The 21,291-nt window shown below is 38.4% G+C and overlaps 2 protein-coding genes across 2 annotated transcripts; both read left to right on the top strand.

Moving 5' to 3' along the window:
- Nucleotides 1-6,150: 6,150 nt before the first annotated feature.
- Nucleotides 6,151-10,717, top strand: ints5 (integrator complex subunit 5). The gene is made up of 2 exons (XM_079838706.1): nucleotides 6,151-6,395; nucleotides 7,295-10,717. Exons 1-2 carry the CDS (start codon nucleotides 6,328-6,330, stop codon nucleotides 10,290-10,292), a joined length of 3,066 nt encoding a protein of 1,021 aa, XP_079694832.1. The 5' UTR covers nucleotides 6,151-6,327; the 3' UTR covers nucleotides 10,293-10,717.
- A 245-nt stretch (nucleotides 10,718-10,962) lies between these two features.
- On the top strand, nucleotides 10,963-21,036 carry ganabb (glucosidase II alpha subunit b). The gene is made up of 24 exons (XM_079838196.1): nucleotides 10,963-11,087; nucleotides 12,122-12,223; nucleotides 12,463-12,571; nucleotides 12,711-12,838; nucleotides 12,998-13,177; nucleotides 13,635-13,707; nucleotides 13,950-14,031; nucleotides 14,854-14,950; nucleotides 15,039-15,219; nucleotides 15,300-15,453; nucleotides 15,563-15,798; nucleotides 15,908-16,034; nucleotides 16,443-16,522; nucleotides 17,066-17,206; nucleotides 17,411-17,507; nucleotides 17,619-17,720; nucleotides 17,999-18,242; nucleotides 18,363-18,427; nucleotides 18,518-18,594; nucleotides 19,017-19,091; nucleotides 19,177-19,290; nucleotides 19,396-19,508; nucleotides 19,613-19,713; nucleotides 19,844-21,036. Exons 1-24 carry the CDS (start codon nucleotides 11,065-11,067, stop codon nucleotides 19,948-19,950), a joined length of 2,808 nt encoding a protein of 935 aa, XP_079694322.1. The 5' UTR covers nucleotides 10,963-11,064; the 3' UTR covers nucleotides 19,951-21,036.
- The last annotated feature ends 255 nt before the right edge of the window (nucleotides 21,037-21,291 follow it).

Genomic DNA, 21,291 nt, shown 5'->3' with positions numbered 1-21,291 from the left:
AAAATGAAAATTCTGTCATTAATTACTCACCCTCATGTCGTTCGACACCCGTAAGACCTCTGTTCATCTTCGGAACACAAACGAAGATATTTTTGTTGAAAGCTGATGGCTGAGAAAGGCTTCAGATAGGCCTCCATTGGCATTCAGTACATTTACACTCACAAGACCCATAAAAGGCACTTAAAACGTCGTTACAAAGTCCATCTCACCACAGTGGCTCTACAATAATTTTACAATGCAACGACAATAGATTTTGTGCTCCAGAAAAAATCTAAATAACGCCTTTATCCAACTTGTTCTTGTCTTCCGTGTGTGCCTCCACGACGCATGCGCGATAATATTACGCAGATCCTGCGTTCGGACACATGACCCAGAAGCGATTTGTTTACAAGCAGAGGAAGACGCGCGTATCTAAGCTGTTGAATTCTACATTGATCGTGCTTTAGGTCTCAGCGTAGTGCTCAAATGCGACTAAAGTGTGCATTCCATGGATTCCCGAACGCCGGCGCTACATCATATTCTCGCGCATGCGTCGTGGAGGCCTACACGGAAGACAAGAACAAGTTGGATAAATCCGTTATTTACTTGTGAGTGTAAATGTACTGAATGCCAATGGAGGCCTATCTGAAGCCTTTCTCAGCCATCAGCTTTCAACAAAAATATCTTCATTTGTGTTCCGAAGATGAACGGAGGTCTTACGGGTGTCGAACGACATGAGGGTGAGTAATGACAGAATTTTCATTTTTGAAAATTTTCATTTTCATAAATCAAAAATTTTAATTCTGACATTACTTACCGACACCCGTAAGACCTTTGTTCATCTTCGGAACACAAATGAAGATATTTTTGTTGAAATCATGTGGCTCAGAAAGGCCTCCATTGTTAGCAATGTAATTTGCACTCACAAGACCCATAAAAGGTCCTAAAGACGTCGTTACAAAGTCCATCTCACTACAGTGGCTCTACAACAGCTTTTTGTGTTCTGTTGTTCAAACATAGGCTAATTGTGATACATGTGTTCAATGATTTATTGATGTATATCCTCGTCTGTAGATCATTATTTAAGGAGTGGTAGTATATCCAATTGATTGTCGTCAAGTCACCTTTAGTGCTTTATACAATAGGCTGTTTCAAAGCAACTCTACAGTAATAACAGCAATAATAAACAGGAAAATAACGATTCAATGATGGAAACAGAATTCAACTCTGCTCTACAAATAGTAAACAGTCATTATTCTGTTGAAACCAGTTCAGTGTTGATTAATTTTGGTTCAATATTTGTGTTATACACATCAATTATGAAACCAGTTCAATTCAGCTATAAAGAAAAATATTGACCGTTTTTTTATATGTTGCCTTATTTTAGAATATTTTTAAGTAATATACTTGAACTATCAAAATCTGCTTTTTACTTTAAAATGTACAGATCACTAGTACATAATACAGGTGGCACAATAGAAAGCTATATAATAGAAACACGTATCCAAGTTCATTAAGTGACCCGTCCATAAAACAAGGCCAATACTCGTATAGAGACCACGCACAGGATCATTCACACAATGAAAAAAAAACACCAGGGTAACACTAAAATAATACAATAAGCATGAACTAACATTGTGACATTTTAATGTTTGCCGTCTTGACCCACATTCATTAATTTTTAATGAAGCTATTAAATAATGACTTAACTTGTCATTAAACAGGTTATAAAAATCTCTTTTATTTTTAATACTGGACCAACCAGCCTCGAAACCTGATGTACACATGCACAACTTAAAGTTAGTCTTCCATTAACAAAAGACATTTGCCCTTAGTTGGGTTTGTTTTGCTAGAGGTATTCAACTATGGAAAGTGTTCTAAACGCAATGTGCATTCATAACGACACACCTCAAAATACTGCCACGCCTCAAAATAAAAACTGACAAGATTGACTGCTCTCATTTAGGAGATTACGTCCAAACCAGTGCCTGAGATTAGAAAAATAACTAGGCCTACTTTTGAAATGGACTAACTTGTAAAAATTAACAGCTTTACATTTTGAGTCATTCTGATTGTCTGTGCTAGCAGTTTTTCTGGTTAATCAGTGATTATGTTTTTTTTCCCTGTGAGATCTAGTGCAACATTTTCAGTTTCTGTATACACACACACGTGACCTTGATATGAACAATAATAAAAATAAGTCTTATGAAACCACACAACAATGAATTACACAATGAAAAATGGTTGGTCAAATACTGTATATATAGGAAAAAAAATAGAAATACAGTAGATTAATTTGTTTGTAATTTAGTGTTTTTTATTTTTGAAAAAACATACAGAACATTTTGCCATACTAGAAAGAAAACTTATTAGACCACTATTACCCATGCCCTCCCCCCTTCTCCAACCCAACCCAACCCTTTGCACTCAGGACTTGGACGGATAAACAAAATCTTAGGTACAATCAGGATACATACATACATATATACACATGTATACAAAAATTAAATTAAATAAATGTAAAAATAAATTAAATAAATAAAAATTTAGTAGCAAAAATTATAACCGCAGAGTCAGTAGCTGTAGATTAAGTAACCAACAATTCTTTAATTGTATAAATCCAATATTCCCACCAAGACAAGGCCATAGTTTTAGCCTGGTTAGCCCGTGCAGATGACAGTTCCAGATATAGTATCTCCAGTAAAAAATGAAGCCAATGTTTAGAAGAAAGTTCGTGAGGAGGTTTCCAACGTTGAACAATTAGCTTCTTTGCAGCCGTCATGGCAGCTAGCCAAAATTTCCGTACCTTCTCATTGAGAGGAAACTGAGAGTTGTCATTCAACAATAAAATGACTGGATCTGAAAACTCTAAAATATCCCCATTGACATGCATTATACGACAATCACACTGCAACGGTTGGAGTTAAAAATCTTAATTTGTGTTCTACTGAAGAAACAAAGACACCTACATCTTGGATGCCCTGGGGGTAAGCAGATAAACATAAACATTTCGTTTTTGGGCGAACAATCCCTTTAACTGGACAGAGCTGGAAGGAACTTAACTAATGAGGGTTACCATGGGGACAGACAAATGGCAGGAAAACTAACAAAGGAACATGTGACAGGAAGAACACAGGAAGAACACAGGAAGTCCATAGAACAAAACAGAACATAACAGTTACAACAGCAGCAATAATTCCAATGCTAGCCACTGCAGCGCCACCAGTCGCCGCCGCTTGTTGCACCTATAAGAATAAACAGAAAGTATCCATATTTATTTATTGTCTGATAAGTTCTTGAACACTGTAGACAAAGCTTGTGTGACCATAATCCAAATAATTTAATATATTATAATAATTAATCAAATAATGTCAAATACAGCCCTGAAATCCTGATTTTTAATTTTTGAGACATGTACTTTATTTCTGCATTAAATATAACCCTAACATCATCAGATTTTCACAAGTCCTATAGACAAAGAGAACCCAATCAGACAAATGAGACATAAATAGATTAGATATACTATACACAGAAATATATATACTAATTTATTCATTGAGAAAAATGATCCAGTATTAAATATCTGCTTCAAGTATATCTGGTGTGACCTGCAGCAATAACTAAATGTTATGATCTCCTGATCAATCCTACACAACAGCTTGGAGGAATTTTAGGCCACCCTAAAATAGAGAACAGCTTCAAATGTTGATGGTGGGTTTCATCACTTCCACAACATTTCAATTGGATTAAGGTCAAGGCTTTGACTTGGCCATTCTAAAACTTTAACAACTCTTTGGTAGAATGACTTGTGTGCTTGGGCTCATTGTCTTGCTGCATGACCCACTTTCTCTTGAGATTCCGTTTCAAAACAGGCCCAAACCATAATACTACCACCCCCATGCTGAGATGGGATAAGGTATGCTGGAATACAGTGTTTTCCTTTGTCCAAACATAACACAAGTTCTTTTTTGGTTTCATCCGTCCACAAAACATTTTTCCAATAACCCCCTGGCTTGTCCACATGATCTTTAGCAAACTGCAGATGGGCAGCAATGTACTATTTGGAGACCAGTGGCTTTCTTCTTGCACACCATGGTTGTTCAGTGTTCTCCTGACGGTGGACTCATGAACATTAACATTAGCCAATGTGAGGGGAGAGAGACCTTTATTTGTTTAGAAGTCACCCTGGGTTCCTTTGTGACCTTGCCAATATCATTACACGTCTTGCTTTTAAGTGATCTTTGTTGATCGACCACTCCTGGGGAGGGTAACAATGGCCTTGAATTTCCTAATTTTTATACAATCTGTCTCTGGATTTGTGGAGTGCAAACTCTTTAGAGATGATTTTCTAACCGTTTTCAGCCTGACGAGTAACTCTTTTTCTGAGGCCCTCAGAAATCTCCTTTGTTCATGCCATGATACACTTCCACAAACACACGTCTTCTGAAGATCAGACTTTGATAGATCCCTGTTCTTTAATAAACCAGGACACTCACTTGTCATCCTGTTGACTGAAAACACCTCTGAATGGATGGACTCTAATTTCGCCTTCAAACTGCTATTCTAGTGATTACCACACATCTTAACTTTAAAAAATAAAAAAACATTAACTTGATACAAATAGGCCTACATGTGCAGAACATACTCTCAGCTTAAAACAAGCCTAAAATGCAAAATAACAAGACCAATAAGGATAGTAAGAGTCATTTTCAAGCACAAACGTAACAAAACATTTGAAGTAAAAAAAAAGTAATTTAATTAGTATCCTATAAACTTGTGAAAATTTAAATATTAAATACAATTATAAAATGTTAAAATATTTGTTAAATAGTTTTATTTATTATATTTATGTTTTATTTTTGTAATGTGTTTTTGTTAAAGGGATAGTTCACCCAAAAATGAAAAATCTGTCATCATTTACTCACCCTCAAGTTGTTCCAAACCTATTTGAGTTTCTTTGTTCTGCTGAACACAAAAGATGATATTTTGAAGAATGTTTTTAACAAAGCAGAGAGAGCAACCATTGACTATACCATTAGGGAAAAATACTATGGTAGGCTAGTCAATGTTGCTCTATCTGCTTTGTTAAAAACATTCTTCAAATTATCATCTTTTGTGTTCAGCAGAACAAAGAAACTCATACAGGTTTGGAACAACTTGAGGGTGAATAAATGATGACAGAATTTTCATTTTTGGGTGAACTATCCCTTTAAGTCATGTTATAATACTGTTTTGAACTGCTTGTTATAATGGTTACTATTAACTGTTTTTGTAGTTTTTTTTTGCGGGTGCGTTGAATTGTATAAAATCTAGACCAAAAATCCTAATAATCAAACTAAATCATAATAATTATTAATGTTAATATTATAGGGAACCCACAACAACAACAACAAAAACATTTTAAAAAATTTATTGTCCCTGTTTTTTAATTAAAAGATGATTATAACAAATGAGATTTTAGTGATATTTTGACCTCTAAAAAATAGGAAATGTCCCCGGTTTCCATTTCAGAAATCTGGTCACCTTAGTCTAACTCCTATAGTTGGTCATAAGTTTTAACATAATGGCTATGTTTATGGAACTGGCCCCAGGAGTCAGTGCTAGTTGGATGCCCATAATTTATTGAATTTGTTATCAGGAAGACTGCTCTTATATGTAAATAAATGAACAAATAAAGCAAGTTGGACAAGTGGTTATTACAACAGGTCATTGAGATAACAGCAGAAATTGCAAATGTTGTTGACCTTTTAACCTCGTATACATGTATCATTTTAAATTCACGGAGGATAAAGGTTTGAACAGTGTTGAACATCCAACAAAATAACCCAGGATTACATTTACCCAAAGTTTATAATGACCCTGGGTTAACAATAGTCAAATACATGGTCAAACCATAGGGTCAAACACACTTTTATAAGGTGTTGAGCCCATTCAGCCCAATACTACATTCCTGCAATATCGGAGGCTGCAGATTCAAACAAAAGAGCTCTCTTCTTCTTCTTCTTCTTCTTCTTCTTCTTCTTCTTCTTCTTAATTTATTGGAGGTTGGCAGACTAGCTCTCAGTGCATTACCGCCATCAACTGAACTGGATGGAACTGGATACACGGAGCATCGATGTGAATAAAACAGCTCTCCTAAACGACAGAGGGCGATATGAGTATTCAAAACGTAATTTACAATGTGGCGAAAGAATCTGAGTGAGTTTACGCTCTCTGGTGCATCGTTTTGAAACGGTGTTGGATAAAAGTGGCAAAGGCTGCACTTTTAACTCACAATTTGCCATTGTGGTAGTTATTTTGTATTTAAATAAAACATTTTATGGTGTATTTTGCTTAAGCACTTAAACGATGTCTGCGATATTCGAGGGGGATGCTATTCAGAAATCTCACTGCCACACTTCTCTAAACAATTACAGGTGAGCAATAACATAATAGTCATACAAGTTACCACTAACTATAAATTAATCAGTTTATGGAAGGAACGGTTTGCATTAAGCTGCATTATCTGTATAAAGGAACAACGTAAGGTTCTCATTAAACTGTCATTAAGGTCATGTGTTCAGTCTTATTCTCGTCTTTAAGTGTTAATAGTAAATTGTACATCCTGCAGGTTCAAGTGTTGTTTGCAAGTTCAGCCTAACAAGTCAGTACAGGTTAAAGAATAACTTACTCAAAGCATAAATGCTCGTGGTAATTTCATGTCCATTTTGTAATGTTATTCTTTGCCTTCTGTCACTGCATTTGTTATTTATTTAAGATAAAACAAATCATTGTATTGTAAGCAGATTTACATTGCTAAAGCATTAATAAACATATTAGTATATTTATAAATAATCATTTCTACAGATATTGCCCAGAAAAAAAAGATTAAACACATGTTGACATTTTGTGTCCACATGCCTCAACCATGGCATGTTGTCAGGCTGTATATGATTTGTTGGAATGGAAACTACTAAAATAGCTTATTACAGGCTTTTTAAATGTAAAACTGTTATGAAACAATTCACTAAACAGCACAAATTGTTTTGTTTTGGACACATTATATTACAATATTTAAATTAATACATTTTATATAATTAGAACATTTAAAATATGTTATGAATAGATTTTTGAAAGTACAAATATTCCATGTTTCTCAATTAGTACATGGTCATAAAAGGCATGTTTTTAAAGTAGTATTAGGTAAAATATAGAATGTCTCACTGCTGTTACTGCTCGACATGAATATAAGCTGTATAAAAAAATATGGGTGATATTTTTTTTGCAATATAATAAAAGTTTCTATACCAACTGTCCTTTTTTTCTTTTCCATCAGTCCTCAAGAGCTGGCTTTAGAAATTAAAGCTTTCATCAGTGGCGTTGACCAGACACAGGGACGTAAACTCAATGTTCGGGATCATGCCCGCTGTGCAGTGCGCCTCCTTCGAACTGTGCCAGCCTGCCGTGGAGCCGTCTTGGAACACTTAAGGGGAGTCTATGATGAATATGTTGCATTCTTTCTACAAGATCTGGAGGCGGAGGGTGAAAATGGAGGCACCAGTACAAGTGGAGTAGGCAGCACCAGTGTATCCAATTTGGAGGATGTTATTAAAGAAGTTCATGCAGTCCTCTCAGAATTTATCAAGCTTAGTCCTAAAGCTTGGGCTCCCCTTGTGTCCACATGGGCCGTAGACCTTCTTGGCCAGCTTAGCAGCAAGCATGCAGGACGACGGGCAGCTCCTCACTCTTCCAGCCTGAATGAGCTGTTGCAGCTTTGGATGTCGTGTGCAGCTACTCGCTCACTTATGGAGTGCTACTCTCAGTGTCTAGCAGCCATGTTGGCCTGGTGCCCTGATGCCTGTGTGGATGCCTTGCTGGATACCTCTGTCCAGCACTCCCCTCATTTTGACTGGGTTGTCGCTCACATTGGTTCAGCATTTCCTGGCACTATTATCAGCAGGGTGCTGGCTTGTGGCCTCAAAGACTTTTATGCGCATGGATATTCCTCTGCTGAGAAAGTCAACCAACAGCAGGCAATAGAAAAGAGCTGTAGAGTCCCCAAAATCGGCTCAGTGGTTGGTATCCTCGGACACTTGGCCTCTAGACATTCTGATAGCATCAAGAAAGAGCTTCTCAGGATGTTTCAGGATAGTCTGTCTCCCCCTCCTCCTCAAAATGTACCTCCACATTCATCCGGGGCAGGCGGGTGGGAGAACTCCCCTCATCTCCGTAGGGCCACTGTGCCTTTCCTGCTTCAACTTGCTGCTCTTTCCCCTACTCTCCTTGGTGCCGTTTCAGCAGAACTGGTGGAGTTTCTCAGACCGCCTGTCCTAGTTCAACTCCAGGCTCAGTTCCAGGCCTTGCCCAGGGAGGAAGTCGAGAATATGTTGGGTCTAGCAGTGCATCTCATAAGCCAAAGCCCTTCGGGTGGAGCAAGGGTGCTGAAGTTTCTTGCAGACACTGCCACACCATCTTCTGTGATTATATCAGGCCCTACACCCTCTCCCCATGATAGTATTCGAGAAGCCTGTGACCGCTTACTGCAAATGCTTCTGCTACATCTTCACAAGCTGGTGTACAACCGACCAGAGAGTGATGAATCCTTCCCACAGTCCTCCGCTGCCTCAGCAATGCCGCAAGTGATCCCATTTCTAGATGAGCTCCAGGGACACATAAGTGATCTGTGTGCTGAAACCCTCCGGCTCGAGCGGAAGAGGCACCTCTGGTTGCATCAGCTCCTGTGTCTGCTATCGGTGTATGGCGGCCCGAGCGTGGCCACTGAAGCTTTGTGTCAGCTCTTCACTCAAGCCCGAAACCCAGAGGAGCTCGCTCTAGCCTCACAATTGTACACCCCACTTTCCACTTCACTTTCTGGGTTGCTTCCCTCAACAGTAGCCCGCTGTGTTGCCCAGATCCACACTCAAACCCTTGACAACAAAGAGTTGGCTCAACTACTGAACAACTTGGCTATCGCAGTACAGAGTCAAGAAAATGGAGGGGCTACAACGGGGAGTTCTGCTCAGTCATCGATGGCTGCACAAGTCAGAGTCGCTGTTTCCAGCCACCTTCAGGATTTCTGCCCATTGCTTCTCCATGGCGACAACATGGTATCCAAGGCGGCTGTCCGTCTGCTCTCGTGCAGCCAGCTTCCCAGAGCTTGCTCTCCAGCTCATCTGTTGATGATATGTAGATCAGCAGTGTCACATTTCTTTGTGTGTTTACGACTGGTTGGGGAAGAGGAAGTGAGCTACTCAATGCGACTGTTGTCACGTCTTGCGGCTTACTCTCCTTTGGCACTAAAAGCTGTGCTGCAACAACTGGTGGAGGGAGCCCTGCACAAAGGAAACCGAGATTTGTTTGGAGGTGTGCAGGAAAAACCAGGTGATGACACCACACAGTCACCCAACCTTGTCCCAGACTTGGGCATCTCCCTATTGGATGTCAACTGCAAATTTGGCACTTCTGTTAACTTCTCTGGTAATGTGTGGTCCGTTTTCCATGCTGGAGTAATTGGAAAGGGTTTGAAACCGCCGTACACTCCCTCACAACCTGACCCAGATAGAATCAATCAGAATATGCAGACTTTGTTTGCAGTCATGGTTCAGTGTTGTAGTTCAGGTGGAGGAAGCCCTAGTGGCAATGCTAGAAATGACTCTGCTGTAGGTACCAGTAATGGCGGCTTCCCTGCCAGTGAACCTCTAATTTCTGATCAACTTCCCCCAATTAATGCTGAAGCTGCGAAGGTAATTGCTGTAACCCTGGTAGAGAACATCTGCCCAGATGTGGCAAATGGAGAACTGTCCTGGCCTCCAGAAGAACATTCAAAAACCACAGTTGAGCGAGACATACACATTCGTCGTTGCTTTGAAAGTAACCCTGTGCTGTTCCACCTCCTCCGGGTGGTCGCAGCTGGACGTCCAGCTCTGTGCTACTGCTCCGTCATTTTAAGGGGTCTACTTTCGACCTTACTGGCTCACTGGGAATCATCAAGGGAACCAGCAGTGTCAGACTCCCCCTGGCACCTCGAGACCTCATGCTTGCTTGTATCATGTATGGGTGAAGGCCAGCTACTACCACCAGTGTTGAGTAACATCCATGAGGTCTTCCCTCACCTCTCACCCTTTGAAGTTAGGCTACTGCTGTTGGGTGTATGGGAGTACATGCGGGGTAACAGCCCAATGCCGCAGAAGTTTACCTTCTGTGCTGACCAAGGACTTTTCTTTCGGGACTTTTCACGGGATGGTGATGTTGCACGTTATATTGCACCCATCCACAGCGTTCTGCATAAGAACATTGACCGCCTAGGACACCTTTGCTGGAGGTTTCAAGTTTGACGATGGTGTTAAAAACCCGGGTTCCAGAGTCACAGATTTTTCTTGTATTCAGATATTTTTCTACATAGTGTTAACCTAGGTGTAAAATTGATATTTCTACGTTTTAAGAGTTGTCAAAATTAGTAAAAAAAAAAACTGTTAAAATCCTAATTGTGACAATGTTCAGAAGTGCTTTTCTGCTAACCAGATCTTGTATACTTTTTTTGTATCCTGTCTAGCTTTCTGTAGAGGTTTTTTTCAAGTACTGAAAAAAGATTGTTGCCTACAGCAGAGTGTAAGAGACTTAAAATCTGTTTTTGCAATTCCCTATTTTCTTTGTGTTGCTCTGTGGAAAACAGTTAAAAATAAAAATGGATTAAAATGCCTCTTTCTTTCTGTCTTTCTGTCTTTCTTTCTTTCTTTTACAGAAATAAAAAGTAAAAGCCACAAACAAGTCTGTCTAGTATTAACCAATGGAATACAGGTTGTCTGCTGTTAATGTAGGTCTAAATCGAATTTATCATCAGACACTGCCTAGTTAATACATAAAATAACAACTAGAAATGTACATGAAATAGAGAACCACAATTGTGCTGAATGCCTAAGTGTATTATGCAGTTTCATCACACAATTATCTTGTGTACACAACCATACATATCAGATGGATTCGTTTCCAGGGTAAGAGTCGTCTGTAGGGACGTTGTTGTCACCCAATAGTGTTCCTGCAAAGACAAGTATGCTTATGCTAACTAATCAACCTCCAGGAGGCTGGGCTTAACGCTGCGTGTCCAAGATGGCGGTTATCTCCATTGAAAGGTAAAACAAAGACCTTTGGCTATCATATCAGTTCGTCGTCGTGTCTTTTTTGAGTTTCATCTGGTTTTATTTCAAGCTAACCGAAGAGCATTTCGTGTGGGAGCGGGGTGTAAATCTGCTGCAGGTGTTGAACGAGGAAGCGAAATGTAGAAGTGAATGCGTGGCTGAGCTATCGCTGGCATTATGACGAGTCATGTTTTACTTTATAGGACATTGTCTTTATACACCTTTTTGGGTTGATGTAAAGTAGTCCTTACGAATATCTTATTGTATTAATTATTTACGCATGCATTACAGCAGTATTCATCTCATCCTGGCGATTGTTTTAGATGTATGCAAATGGAGGGTCGAGATTGATCTGTGTACAACGCTAGAAGAAATCCAAACAGTAGCAGATTATTATATCCAGCACTAGTTTCATTTCTATTTTAGGCCTATTTTTATTATTGGGAGGTTAAGGTTTAAGAGTGATTTGATTATTTAGTTAATAAATGTATTTAGAAAATACAGTTTTCCTGAATAATTAAATTAAATGCATATAGTGTTTTTGTCTATTCATATTTAAAATTACCCAGCTTCTTTTTCTTTTAATGAAAGAATGAATGACACCAGATTATGTCACGTGCAGGGTGATATTTTTTTTGTTGGAATGTATAAAATTATTTAAATATAAAAAAGATTTTACATCATGTCAGCTGTTATTCCCCCCAAGAGTATACAGAGGATCTTTTAATTCTTCATGCCATTTTTAAATGACCGTATTGTGGCACAAACCTGGTCATGTGCGGTTTGTTAGAGGAGGTCGCTTCCAAGCCACTGTGAAAATGCATTAAGGTGGCTGAAGGTTTTAATTTTCCACCCTGGTCACCTATCTTATTACAGACAAGGAAATCTTCCATTCTCAAGGGTCTCAAAAAAAGGAAGTGAACATAGAACTGACTCTTATTGTTACTCCACCCTGCTCATTCATTACTCAAACCTGATCCATGGCATTAGTAACCTACTCTAATTCAAAAACGTTCTCCTTTTTTTAGGATGGGGCTGCTGTCTGTGGTCTGTGTGTGCCTGTGTTTCAGCAGCGCCTTTGCTGTGGATCGGGGAAACTTTAAAACCTGCGATCAGAGTGCCTTCTGCAAGTATGTCAGTTATACTGTAAACCAATTCCGTATAGATGACCTCTAGTCCTCTACAGTTTACAACTAGCATTGCTTTTTAAAAATCCTGTCAAAGATTGCAAATACTCATTATTGTAGTGTTCCGACATACTTACATTTAAAGTTATCCACCCTGTACTCTGTTGTGGTAGTTTAGAGAGTACTTGACTTGCATCTGCTAAGGCTTTAGATATACATTGATTCTTGTATCTTGTCCATAGACGTCAACGGATGCTCAAACCAGGTCAGTCACCATACCGTGCTCTTCTGGACACTTTGGAGCTCAGTGACTCCCGGCTGACCCTCCAGCTCATCAATGACAACAACAAGGTCTGTTTCATGCTCTCCTTTAACTGATACCTCTGAAAACAGGACTTTCACACAATATTTTGTGGTTAGTTTTTTATTCTTATGGTCAAACCATCCTTATCAAAAGACATGACTTGGTCTGCTGTCTTGCTGTTTGCAGGTGCACTTGCTATTGGAGCTCTACAGACTGCAGGGGAATATGACGCGGGTGAAGATAAATGAGTTGAAACCTCTGAAGCCTCGCTTTGAGGTGCCAGACGTGCTCATAGCAGAGCCCCCTACTGAGCCGTGAGTGTCTCTCTGATCTGAGAGTGCACAATGAAATTCAGAAAACATGCATGATTTATTGTGTTCCTCTGAGTAACCTCGGCTCATCTGTTTCTTTCCCTTTCCTCTGATTCCCCTGTCTACCCCCTTTTTTCTCTCTCTCTGTATCTCTTTCTTCAGTCTCTCATTTTTGTCTAAGGATGAAAATGGCATTGTGTTGTCTCTGGGAGCAGAGAGCCAGAGGTTGATTGTTAGTGCCCGTCCATTTAGGTTGGATATCATGGAGGGGCCAGAGGTGCTGCTATCCCTCAACTCTCGCGGCCTGCTGGCCTTTGAGCACCTGCGACTTCGCAAGGACACGTGAGTATTGGGTTTTTCTCTCCTATTTGGAAGCTGGGAAGCGTACATACTGATCAAAAGTGTGGGGTTGGTGAGGTTTTTAATGTTATGCTCACCAAGGCTACATTTATTTGATAATGTAAAATATAATTACAATTAATCCCACCCCCCTATTTTTACATATTTTAAAATGTAATTTAATACTGTGATGGAATCTTTAGTCTCACATGATCCTTCAGAAATCATGCTAATATGCTGATTTGCTGCTATTATTATCAATGTTGAAACCAGTTGTGCTGTGTATTTTTGTGGAAACTTTGATGCAGGTTTTTTTCTGGATTCAGAAAATATAAGAGTTTGCTGCAGACAGACCAGTTGAGATTTTGTTAATGCATCCAAATAATGTCAAATGCGAACCATTTACTACCCAAGCCTGATTGTTAATCTCTTTTGTGTCCATCTGGGTGTTTTATCAAAGGCAAGCACAACCAGACGGTGCTGAGGTTAAAGAGAGTGTAGATGGAGATCAACAGCAAGATGAAGGCGAGAAGGTCAGTAGCTGTATGCATGCATTTGTGTGTGTGTTCAGGTAAATGAGTCCGTGTCATCTTGCCACGTGTTCAGTTAAAACTAACATGTCTGGTTTAGCAGCTATATCGAGTGGTTATGCAATACTGACGTGTGTGAAAGTACCACAGTAACCAAAGAAGTATTACTCTAATCATCACATTGCAACGTTATGCCTTTGAGAAGAGTTTTTTTTCCCCTTTCTCATTTTTTTCCCACACAATAGGATGAGGACGGAGAAAGTGATAAAGAGGAAGATGGTCTATGGGAAGAGACATTTAAAACTCATACAGATACCAAACCATATGGTATGTTTCTACGTCAATTAAAAGGGCCATGAAACTGCTTGACTAATGCATTTCTTTATCAGTATTTAATTAGTCTTATTAAAATGTTTGGTGAAACTCCTCAAAGGGTTTATTCCTTTTTTTTTAAAGTAGCCAATAGACTTTGGTTAATGAGTCATCAATATTTCTGGTCTGATTTCCCAGAAGAGAAAGAATGCGAATTTTAAAAGTGTACACTACCATTAAAAAGTTTGGGGGTTTTAAAGAAGTCTGGCATTATCACCTAGACTGCATTTATTTGCATTTTTGTCATGCTAGTCTATAACGCGCAGAGAACTAATGCAAACAGTAATATTGAGTGTTATTTTAAATGAATATACTATAAAATGTAATTTATTCTGAAAACCGAATTTCCTTTTAATATGCTGATTTTGTGCTTAAGAAACATTTCTTATTATTGTCAATGTTGAAAATATTTTCGTGGAAACTGGGATAATTTTTTTTCAGGACTCAAAATAGCAGCATTTATTTAAAATATAATCTTATAAATGTCTTACCTGTAAATTTTGGTCCATATAATGCATCCTTTGCTGAATAAAGTATTAACTTCTTACTGTATGAATGGTACACTGTGTGAATGGTATGTAGTAATTTTGGAGTACATTATAGCATATTGGAGCATATATATGGCTTCAAAGCTAAAGAGATTTACATGTGGTCTTTCACACATTAATTCAATGTTAATATTTATATTTGAAAGTTCGCATGAACGTTATTATCTCTGACAAGACTGCATACTAATGATTATCATCTATGTTGATTTTGTTTAAAATCTTTCCTTAGGCCCAACATCAATAAGTTTAGACTTCTCCTTGCCGGGTGTAGAACATGTATACGGTATTCCAGAGCATGCTGACAACCTAAAACTCAAAACTACAGAGTGAGTCGATGTCTTAGTACACAATCAAAATATACCTCCTATAAAAACAGTAAATAATAATGTTTTTTTTCCTTTTATTTTTTTGTAGTGGAGGCGATCCATACAGGCTGTACAACCTAGATGTGTTTCAGTATGAGCTCTATAACCCTATGGCCTTGTATGGAGCCGTACCTGTCATGCTAGCCCATAACACACAGAGAACCATGGGTATTTTCTGGCTTAATGCAGCTGAGACCTGGGTAGACATCAGTTCTAATACAGCGGGAAAGGTAAGAGGTCACTAGGGCTTTCTATGTTATCTCTTATTATAGTGTATTTTAAAACTCTTGTTTTTTGGCGTTTCTTTCAGACTGTCTTTGGGAAGATGCTAGACTTTGTTCAAGGCTCCAGTGAGACGCCACAGACGGACATCCGTTGGATCTCTGAGAGTGGTATCATTGATGTCTTCATCATGCTTGGGCCCAAACCATCAGATGTCTTCCAACAGTACGCCTCTCTCACAGGTAAATGCCATCTAAAAGCTATAAACTACACCAACCAAACCATTCACAAAACCCTGTACAGATCTGAGTCAGGTATATATTGTGTGTGTGTGTGTGTCTTACCCTCTAGGCACCCAGTCCTTCCCTCCTCTGGCTAGTCTGGCCTATCACCAGTGCCGCTGGAATTATAATGACCAGGAGGATGTGAAGTCAGTGGACCAAGGCTTTGACCAGTATGACATCCCTTATGACTTCATATGGCTTGACATTGAGCATGCCGATGGCAAGCGCTACTTCACCTGGGATCCCCACAAGTTCGCTCAGCCTAAAGAGATGCTTCAGGGCCTAATGGACAAGAGACGCAAGGTCAGCCACAGTTGTTTGTATAACTGTAGTATGGTATGATTTTCTTCGAATCATTCATAAGTATGAAGAAGAGCCTGAAAGATTTTGTGATTTACAATTTTGTTTATAGATGGTGGCTATAGTAGATCCCCACATTAAGGTTGATAGTGGCTACAAGATCCACAACGAGATTACTTCTAAGGACTTCTACACTAAGAGCAAAGATGGTGGAAATTATGAAGGCTGGTGCTGGCCAGGTGAGAAGTTTGTTTTCAAATGTGATGTCCTTATAGTACTTTAAAAAGTTTGAGGTTGTAAATTTTTTAAAAACGCTTTTGAATGATGTCTCTTATGCTCACCAAAAAAACAGCAATATTGTGAAATATTACAAATTTAAGATAACTGTTTTTCTATTTTTATATGTGTGAAAATGTAATTTATTCCTTTGATGGAAAAGCTGATTTTCAGAAGCATTACTGCATCTTTTTACTGTCACTTTTGATCAATGTAATGCATCCTTGCTTTAAGAAAATCTTTCTAACCCCAAACATTTAATTTTCACTATGACTTAAAAACATGTATGTGGTATTTGTGATAAGATGCTTAATGTAAAATGTATTGTATTGTAATGCTTCTCTTATTGCTTTGGCCTGGTCCTATTACAGGAAACTCTGGTTACCCAGACTTTACAAATCCTGAAATGCGGGCCTGGTGGGCCAGCATGTTCGCCTATGATCAGTATGAGGTGAGACTTTTCTGCTGTCAATCTCAAAAGTGGAAGCCCTGATATAGAATAATTATCTGAAACTGTCGAATCATAACAATCCAAAAGGATTGTTAAGATCGAATGATTTCCATATGTCCGGATGTTGTAGCTCTACCTGTTTCTCCCCTCATCTCACCCAAACAGGATGTGGTGATGCTTTTGTCTTATGCTCCATTTCCCCTCTACATTTGGCTGCTCAAGAAGAGTGTGAAATGCTTACGCTTACAAAATCAAAACGCAAGAATAAGCTCAAAGCGGAATACACAAACAGATTTTGCATATAGATGTGTTTATATCAAGGCTGTACACCAAACTGTGAAGGATCATGGTCTAATGTCTCCCGTTTCAAAGAATTACACAATATCTTTTGATAGTGTATCTTCCTATTGGTTTTGTGATGTTGCACAGCAGACAAATTTCTTTCATTGGAGGTTGTCGTCTCGCATCTGGTTAGGACCTGGTGTTAAAAGTGAAAACGACAAGACAAATGGCATTGTCACAACTCTGCGTGTTGCTTTTCAGGGCTCAATGGAGAACCTCTTTACTTGGAATGACATGAATGAGCCGTCCGTGTTCAATGGCCCAGAGGTCACTATGCACAAAGATGCTCTACATGGAAACTGGGAGCACAGAGACATACACAATATCTATGGACTTTATGTGGTGAGGAACTCTACATGTTGTTTCTCATACATCTTGCAGAGTAGTTTGTAACTTATAATAAAGCATAACTTCTAATAGAAGGACAAACATCAATAATGTTACAGTTATTTTATATAATACATTTAAATAATCTACCACCAGCATTAAATGTTCTTCAGAAATAGATTTCCTGTTCCTAAATCTCCTCTTTGTATTATTTTAAAGCAAATGGCCACTGCCGAAGGTCAGATTCAACGCTCTGGTGGAGTTGAAAGGCCTTTTGTGCTGACCAGAGCCTTTTTTGCCGGCTCTCAGAGATATGGTAAATTCATGTGGTTGTTTGTGCACACTAAACTTAAAGCCTGAAAAACCATCATCATTTTATTGTACATGTTTTGTGCAAGAAACATTTGGGTTTGTGTATTTTCATCAGGTGCTGTCTGGACTGGCGATAATGCAGCTGAGTGGGACCATCTGAAAATTTCTATTCCTATGTGTCTCAGTCTTGGGCTTGTGGGCATCTCGTTTTGTGGAGGTCAGTAATCAACTTTGTAGTAGTGATAAGTAGGTCCAAATGAAATTTCATTTTCTGCGCTGATTTTGGGGGAAATGCTAAAATAAGTATTACAGTTTTACTCGTAGCTGAAAGCACAATCAAATCAGGCAAAACATTTAATAGCAAACACATAATTAGAGAGGGTATGTGTATATTTTGAATAATAATTTAATGTATAATGCAAAGTACATGTGTGTAACAATATCTTTCTGCTTTTCGTAATCATGCTAATAATGTATCTCTCTTCTTGCATACAGCTGATGTAGGTGGCTTTTTTAAGAATCCCAGCACTGAGCTTCTGGTTCGCTGGTACCAAACGGGTGCATATCAGCCGTTCTTCCGTGCTCATGCCCATCTAGACACACCGCGCAGGGAACCCTGGCTCTTTGGTCCAGAGAACACAGGGCTCATCCGCGAGGCAATCCGGCAGCGTTACGCTCTTCTGCCATACTGGTACCAGCTGTTCTACCATGCACACAGGACCGGAATGCCAGTCATGAGGTGAGTGTGGTCCCTGTGAATGCTTGTTTAGAATATTGCTCATTACTTCAAGTAGACAGGATTGTTTGTATAGTACTCCATTTTACGTTAGTGCTCTTTTTCTTTTCTGTCATGTCTCAGAGCTCTTTGGGTTGATTATCCTAAGGATACAGCAACTTTCACCATTGATGACGAATTCCTAATTGGTGAGAGAAGTTTTTAGTTTGTCTAATATCAGTCAGTCTGTCATTTATAAAGGATTATTTAAATTTGTTTCTGTTTTTTTGTTTGTTTAGGAAGGGATTTATTGGTTCATCCAGTCACAGAGGAAGGGTCTCGTGGAGTCACAGCCTATCTTCCTGGAGCCGAAGAGGTAATACTGTTGACTTAAAGACTGAATGATATCGAAGTCTTTCCAGGACAAAAATATTGATGATAATTGCAGTCTGGGCGATCTGTACACTTTGTGTAATCTGCCACCAACTAGTCATAGCAAGTAGCAAATCATAGTTCATGGCCCGTGACGGCCAATAAGCATGGCCAATGACAAACTAAAGATTATTTGTCTGTATTTTGTTTGTTTTTACATTAGTGACAAAACCTATTGTGTTTTACAAAGTGACAAACCTATTGATGTGTCCAGGTCAAAACTGTGCTCGTCATGAGAGCTTTAATGTTAGAATGAATGGAAATGTATATAATAACTTGCGTTATATAAGATTAACTCATGTTCATTTACCTCACATCATACTTTCACCATGATGCTCATCTTGTTTTTTTGTTGTCCATATCCAGGTTTGGTATGACGTCCACACATTTCAAAAACACAATGGCGTGCAGAATCTCTACATCCCAGTAACTCTTAGCTCTGTAAGAGGCTTTCCTTGTTCAAAAAAAGAATGTTTATTTGAGTTTATATCCACTATAATTCTTTTGCTTTTCTTTTCTTTTTTAGATCCCGGTGTTCCAGCGTGGTGGTTCTATCATCCCTCGGAAGGACAGAGTTCGAAGGTCATCTGCATGCATGGAAAATGACCCATACACCTTGTATGTGGCCCTTAGCCCTAAGGTAAAGAGCTAGTTCTCTGTTTTGGCTAATTAAACAAATTGTTTAACAGAATAAAATCCATTTGTCAGCTTAATTTAACTTCTTTTTCTCTCACTCTCTCTTTAGAAATTTGCTGAAGGTGAGCTCTACATTGATGATGGCCATAGTTTTAACTATGAAACAAAGACAGAATTAATTCACCGTAGACTCACCTTTGCCAATAATGCTCTCACCTCCAGGTATTTATATTAATCTGTCATTGTCCAAGCATTTTTAGAATGTATAATTTTGTATAATTTACCACAAAGTTTTAACTAAAAGATTTTTTACTTTTATATCTCAGCAACCTGTGCCCAGACTGTAAATTCTTAACTTCATCATGGATTGAAAAAGTCCTCATTTTGGGTGCCAGCAAGCCCAGAAAGGTTCTTCTTAAAATGGATGGTAAGATATTTATTCAGGTCTGCTCAACATTGTAATTTCAGAAATGTATTTATTTTCTGATGGAAAATTGAGTCTACATCTCAATATTTTAGATGATGGCATTCTAATCTTCCCACACTCTCTCAAACAGGCAAAGAAACCTCTGTGGAATTTGAGTTTGATACCTCCATGTCAGTGCTAACCCTTCGTAAACCTGGGATGAACGCTGGGAACGACTGGACCCTGCTGCTGCAGTAGTTCACCGGATTTCTACAGCAGCCAAGGCCAGATGATACAAGATCCATAAAAAGAAATGTAAACAAAAAAATAGAAAAATTCACTTTTAATTCATAAACACATTGAGCACTTACAAAATCAACATGACAATTCAGAAGCGAACAGTGGTGCAATGATTCAGTGATATTTGTGATAAAAAGAAATGGATCTAACTGACAGGGTCAGATAGTAAATGCTTTTCATTTGAAACGTAATGTCATACACAAGTCAAAAGATTTTTATTTTATTTCACGTAGTGATAAAGTCAGATTTACTGAATCATACAGTGGATTTAAATAATTTCAGGGCTGCAAATGAGGGTCATATTTAAACTCTCAGTGCACAGTGAAAACCCAGTTGTTACGGAAGTTAATCTCTTTAACAAATGGATTTGTTCCTTTTACAGGAAGACAATACATCACGTTCACAAATCCCTTTGCTGTTTTTTTTATCATTTTAAAAACAAAAAAAGTTCTAGAAAATTGTTTACCTATGATCACTTTTGCACATCGGGTTTTAGAGACTACTATTAAGCACTATTTGCTTATGTCATAGTTAATTTGATTGGGGGCTCTTGGGTTTGGAATCTTTTAACAGGGGAATAACCCACTAAATCTGTGAGTTTATTTTGTCTTATTGCTTAATTTTTGCCATTTTTGTTTTGTAGAGCACTTGAATGTGTTGGGTTTGGGGTGAATAGGGTGATTTTTACATTTTGAGCCAGCAAAGCAGAATGAAACAGTCAGGCACTTATAATTATTCCAGCTGTGATGGGGGAAATGATTTGTGAAGTTTAATTTTATTGTTATCCACTATAAAATTGATAACTTGTCAAAATTACTGAAGTAAATGTTTTAGGCAGGGCCTCTGATGAAGGAGGGCTTTGTGTACATTCCCGTTTGACCAACCAATGTGACTGCTCTGTGTTGCTGATTTTCCAGTTTGTTTCTTTCCATTTTTGAGGGTGACCCTGAAAACTCTGGAAATGAATGACTGAATGTAAGGTATAAAGTCTTGATTAATGGATGTTCAAATGAGATGGTAATAAAGATTAACTGTACATTCCCAACTGCTTTTGTTTGTTTTCTCTCATATATTTGGCAGCACATTCACTTATGAAAAATATTATTAATAGTTTTATTTGTTCAATTATACCTAATTATAGCATTATGTAATATACCTAATTATAGCATTATGTAATGGTTGCCAACTTGAAACTAAAAGCAATAACCAATAAAGCTGAAATAAATAGCTAATTTAGCTTGGTTTGTGTTGATTCATAAGACTACACTATTTTTTGTGGTCATGCATAAACCAAAAGTG

This window comes from Gobio gobio (assembly GCF_949357685.1).
Source record: "Gobio gobio genome assembly, chromosome: 16".
Taxonomy (NCBI): Eukaryota; Metazoa; Chordata; class Actinopteri; order Cypriniformes; family Gobionidae; genus Gobio; species Gobio gobio.
The sequence above is the reverse complement of the archived record's forward strand: the minus strand, read 5'-3'. Positions and strand labels throughout refer to the sequence as shown.

What these genes read in the sequence shown, in the direction of transcription:
- ints5 (XM_079838706.1), top strand. Translation starts at nt 6,328, where the DNA reads ATGTCTGCGATATTCGAGGGGGATGCTATTCAGAAATCTCACTGCCAC. An exon ending in ACTTCTCTAAACAATTACAG is followed by an intron (nt 6,396 to 7,294) that starts GTGAGCAATAAC and finishes CTTTTCCATCAG; the next exon opens with TCCTCAAGAGCTGGCTTTAG.
- ganabb (XM_079838196.1), top strand. Translation starts at nt 11,065, where the DNA reads ATGGCGGTTATCTCCATTGAAAG. An exon ending in AGCAAGATGAAGGCGAGAAG is followed by an intron (nt 13,708 to 13,949) that starts GTCAGTAGCTGT and finishes CCCACACAATAG; the next exon opens with GATGAGGACGGAGAAAGTGA. An exon ending in CTAAAACTCAAAACTACAGA is followed by an intron (nt 14,951 to 15,038) that starts GTGAGTCGATGT and finishes ATTTTTTTGTAG; the next exon opens with TGGAGGCGATCCATACAGGC.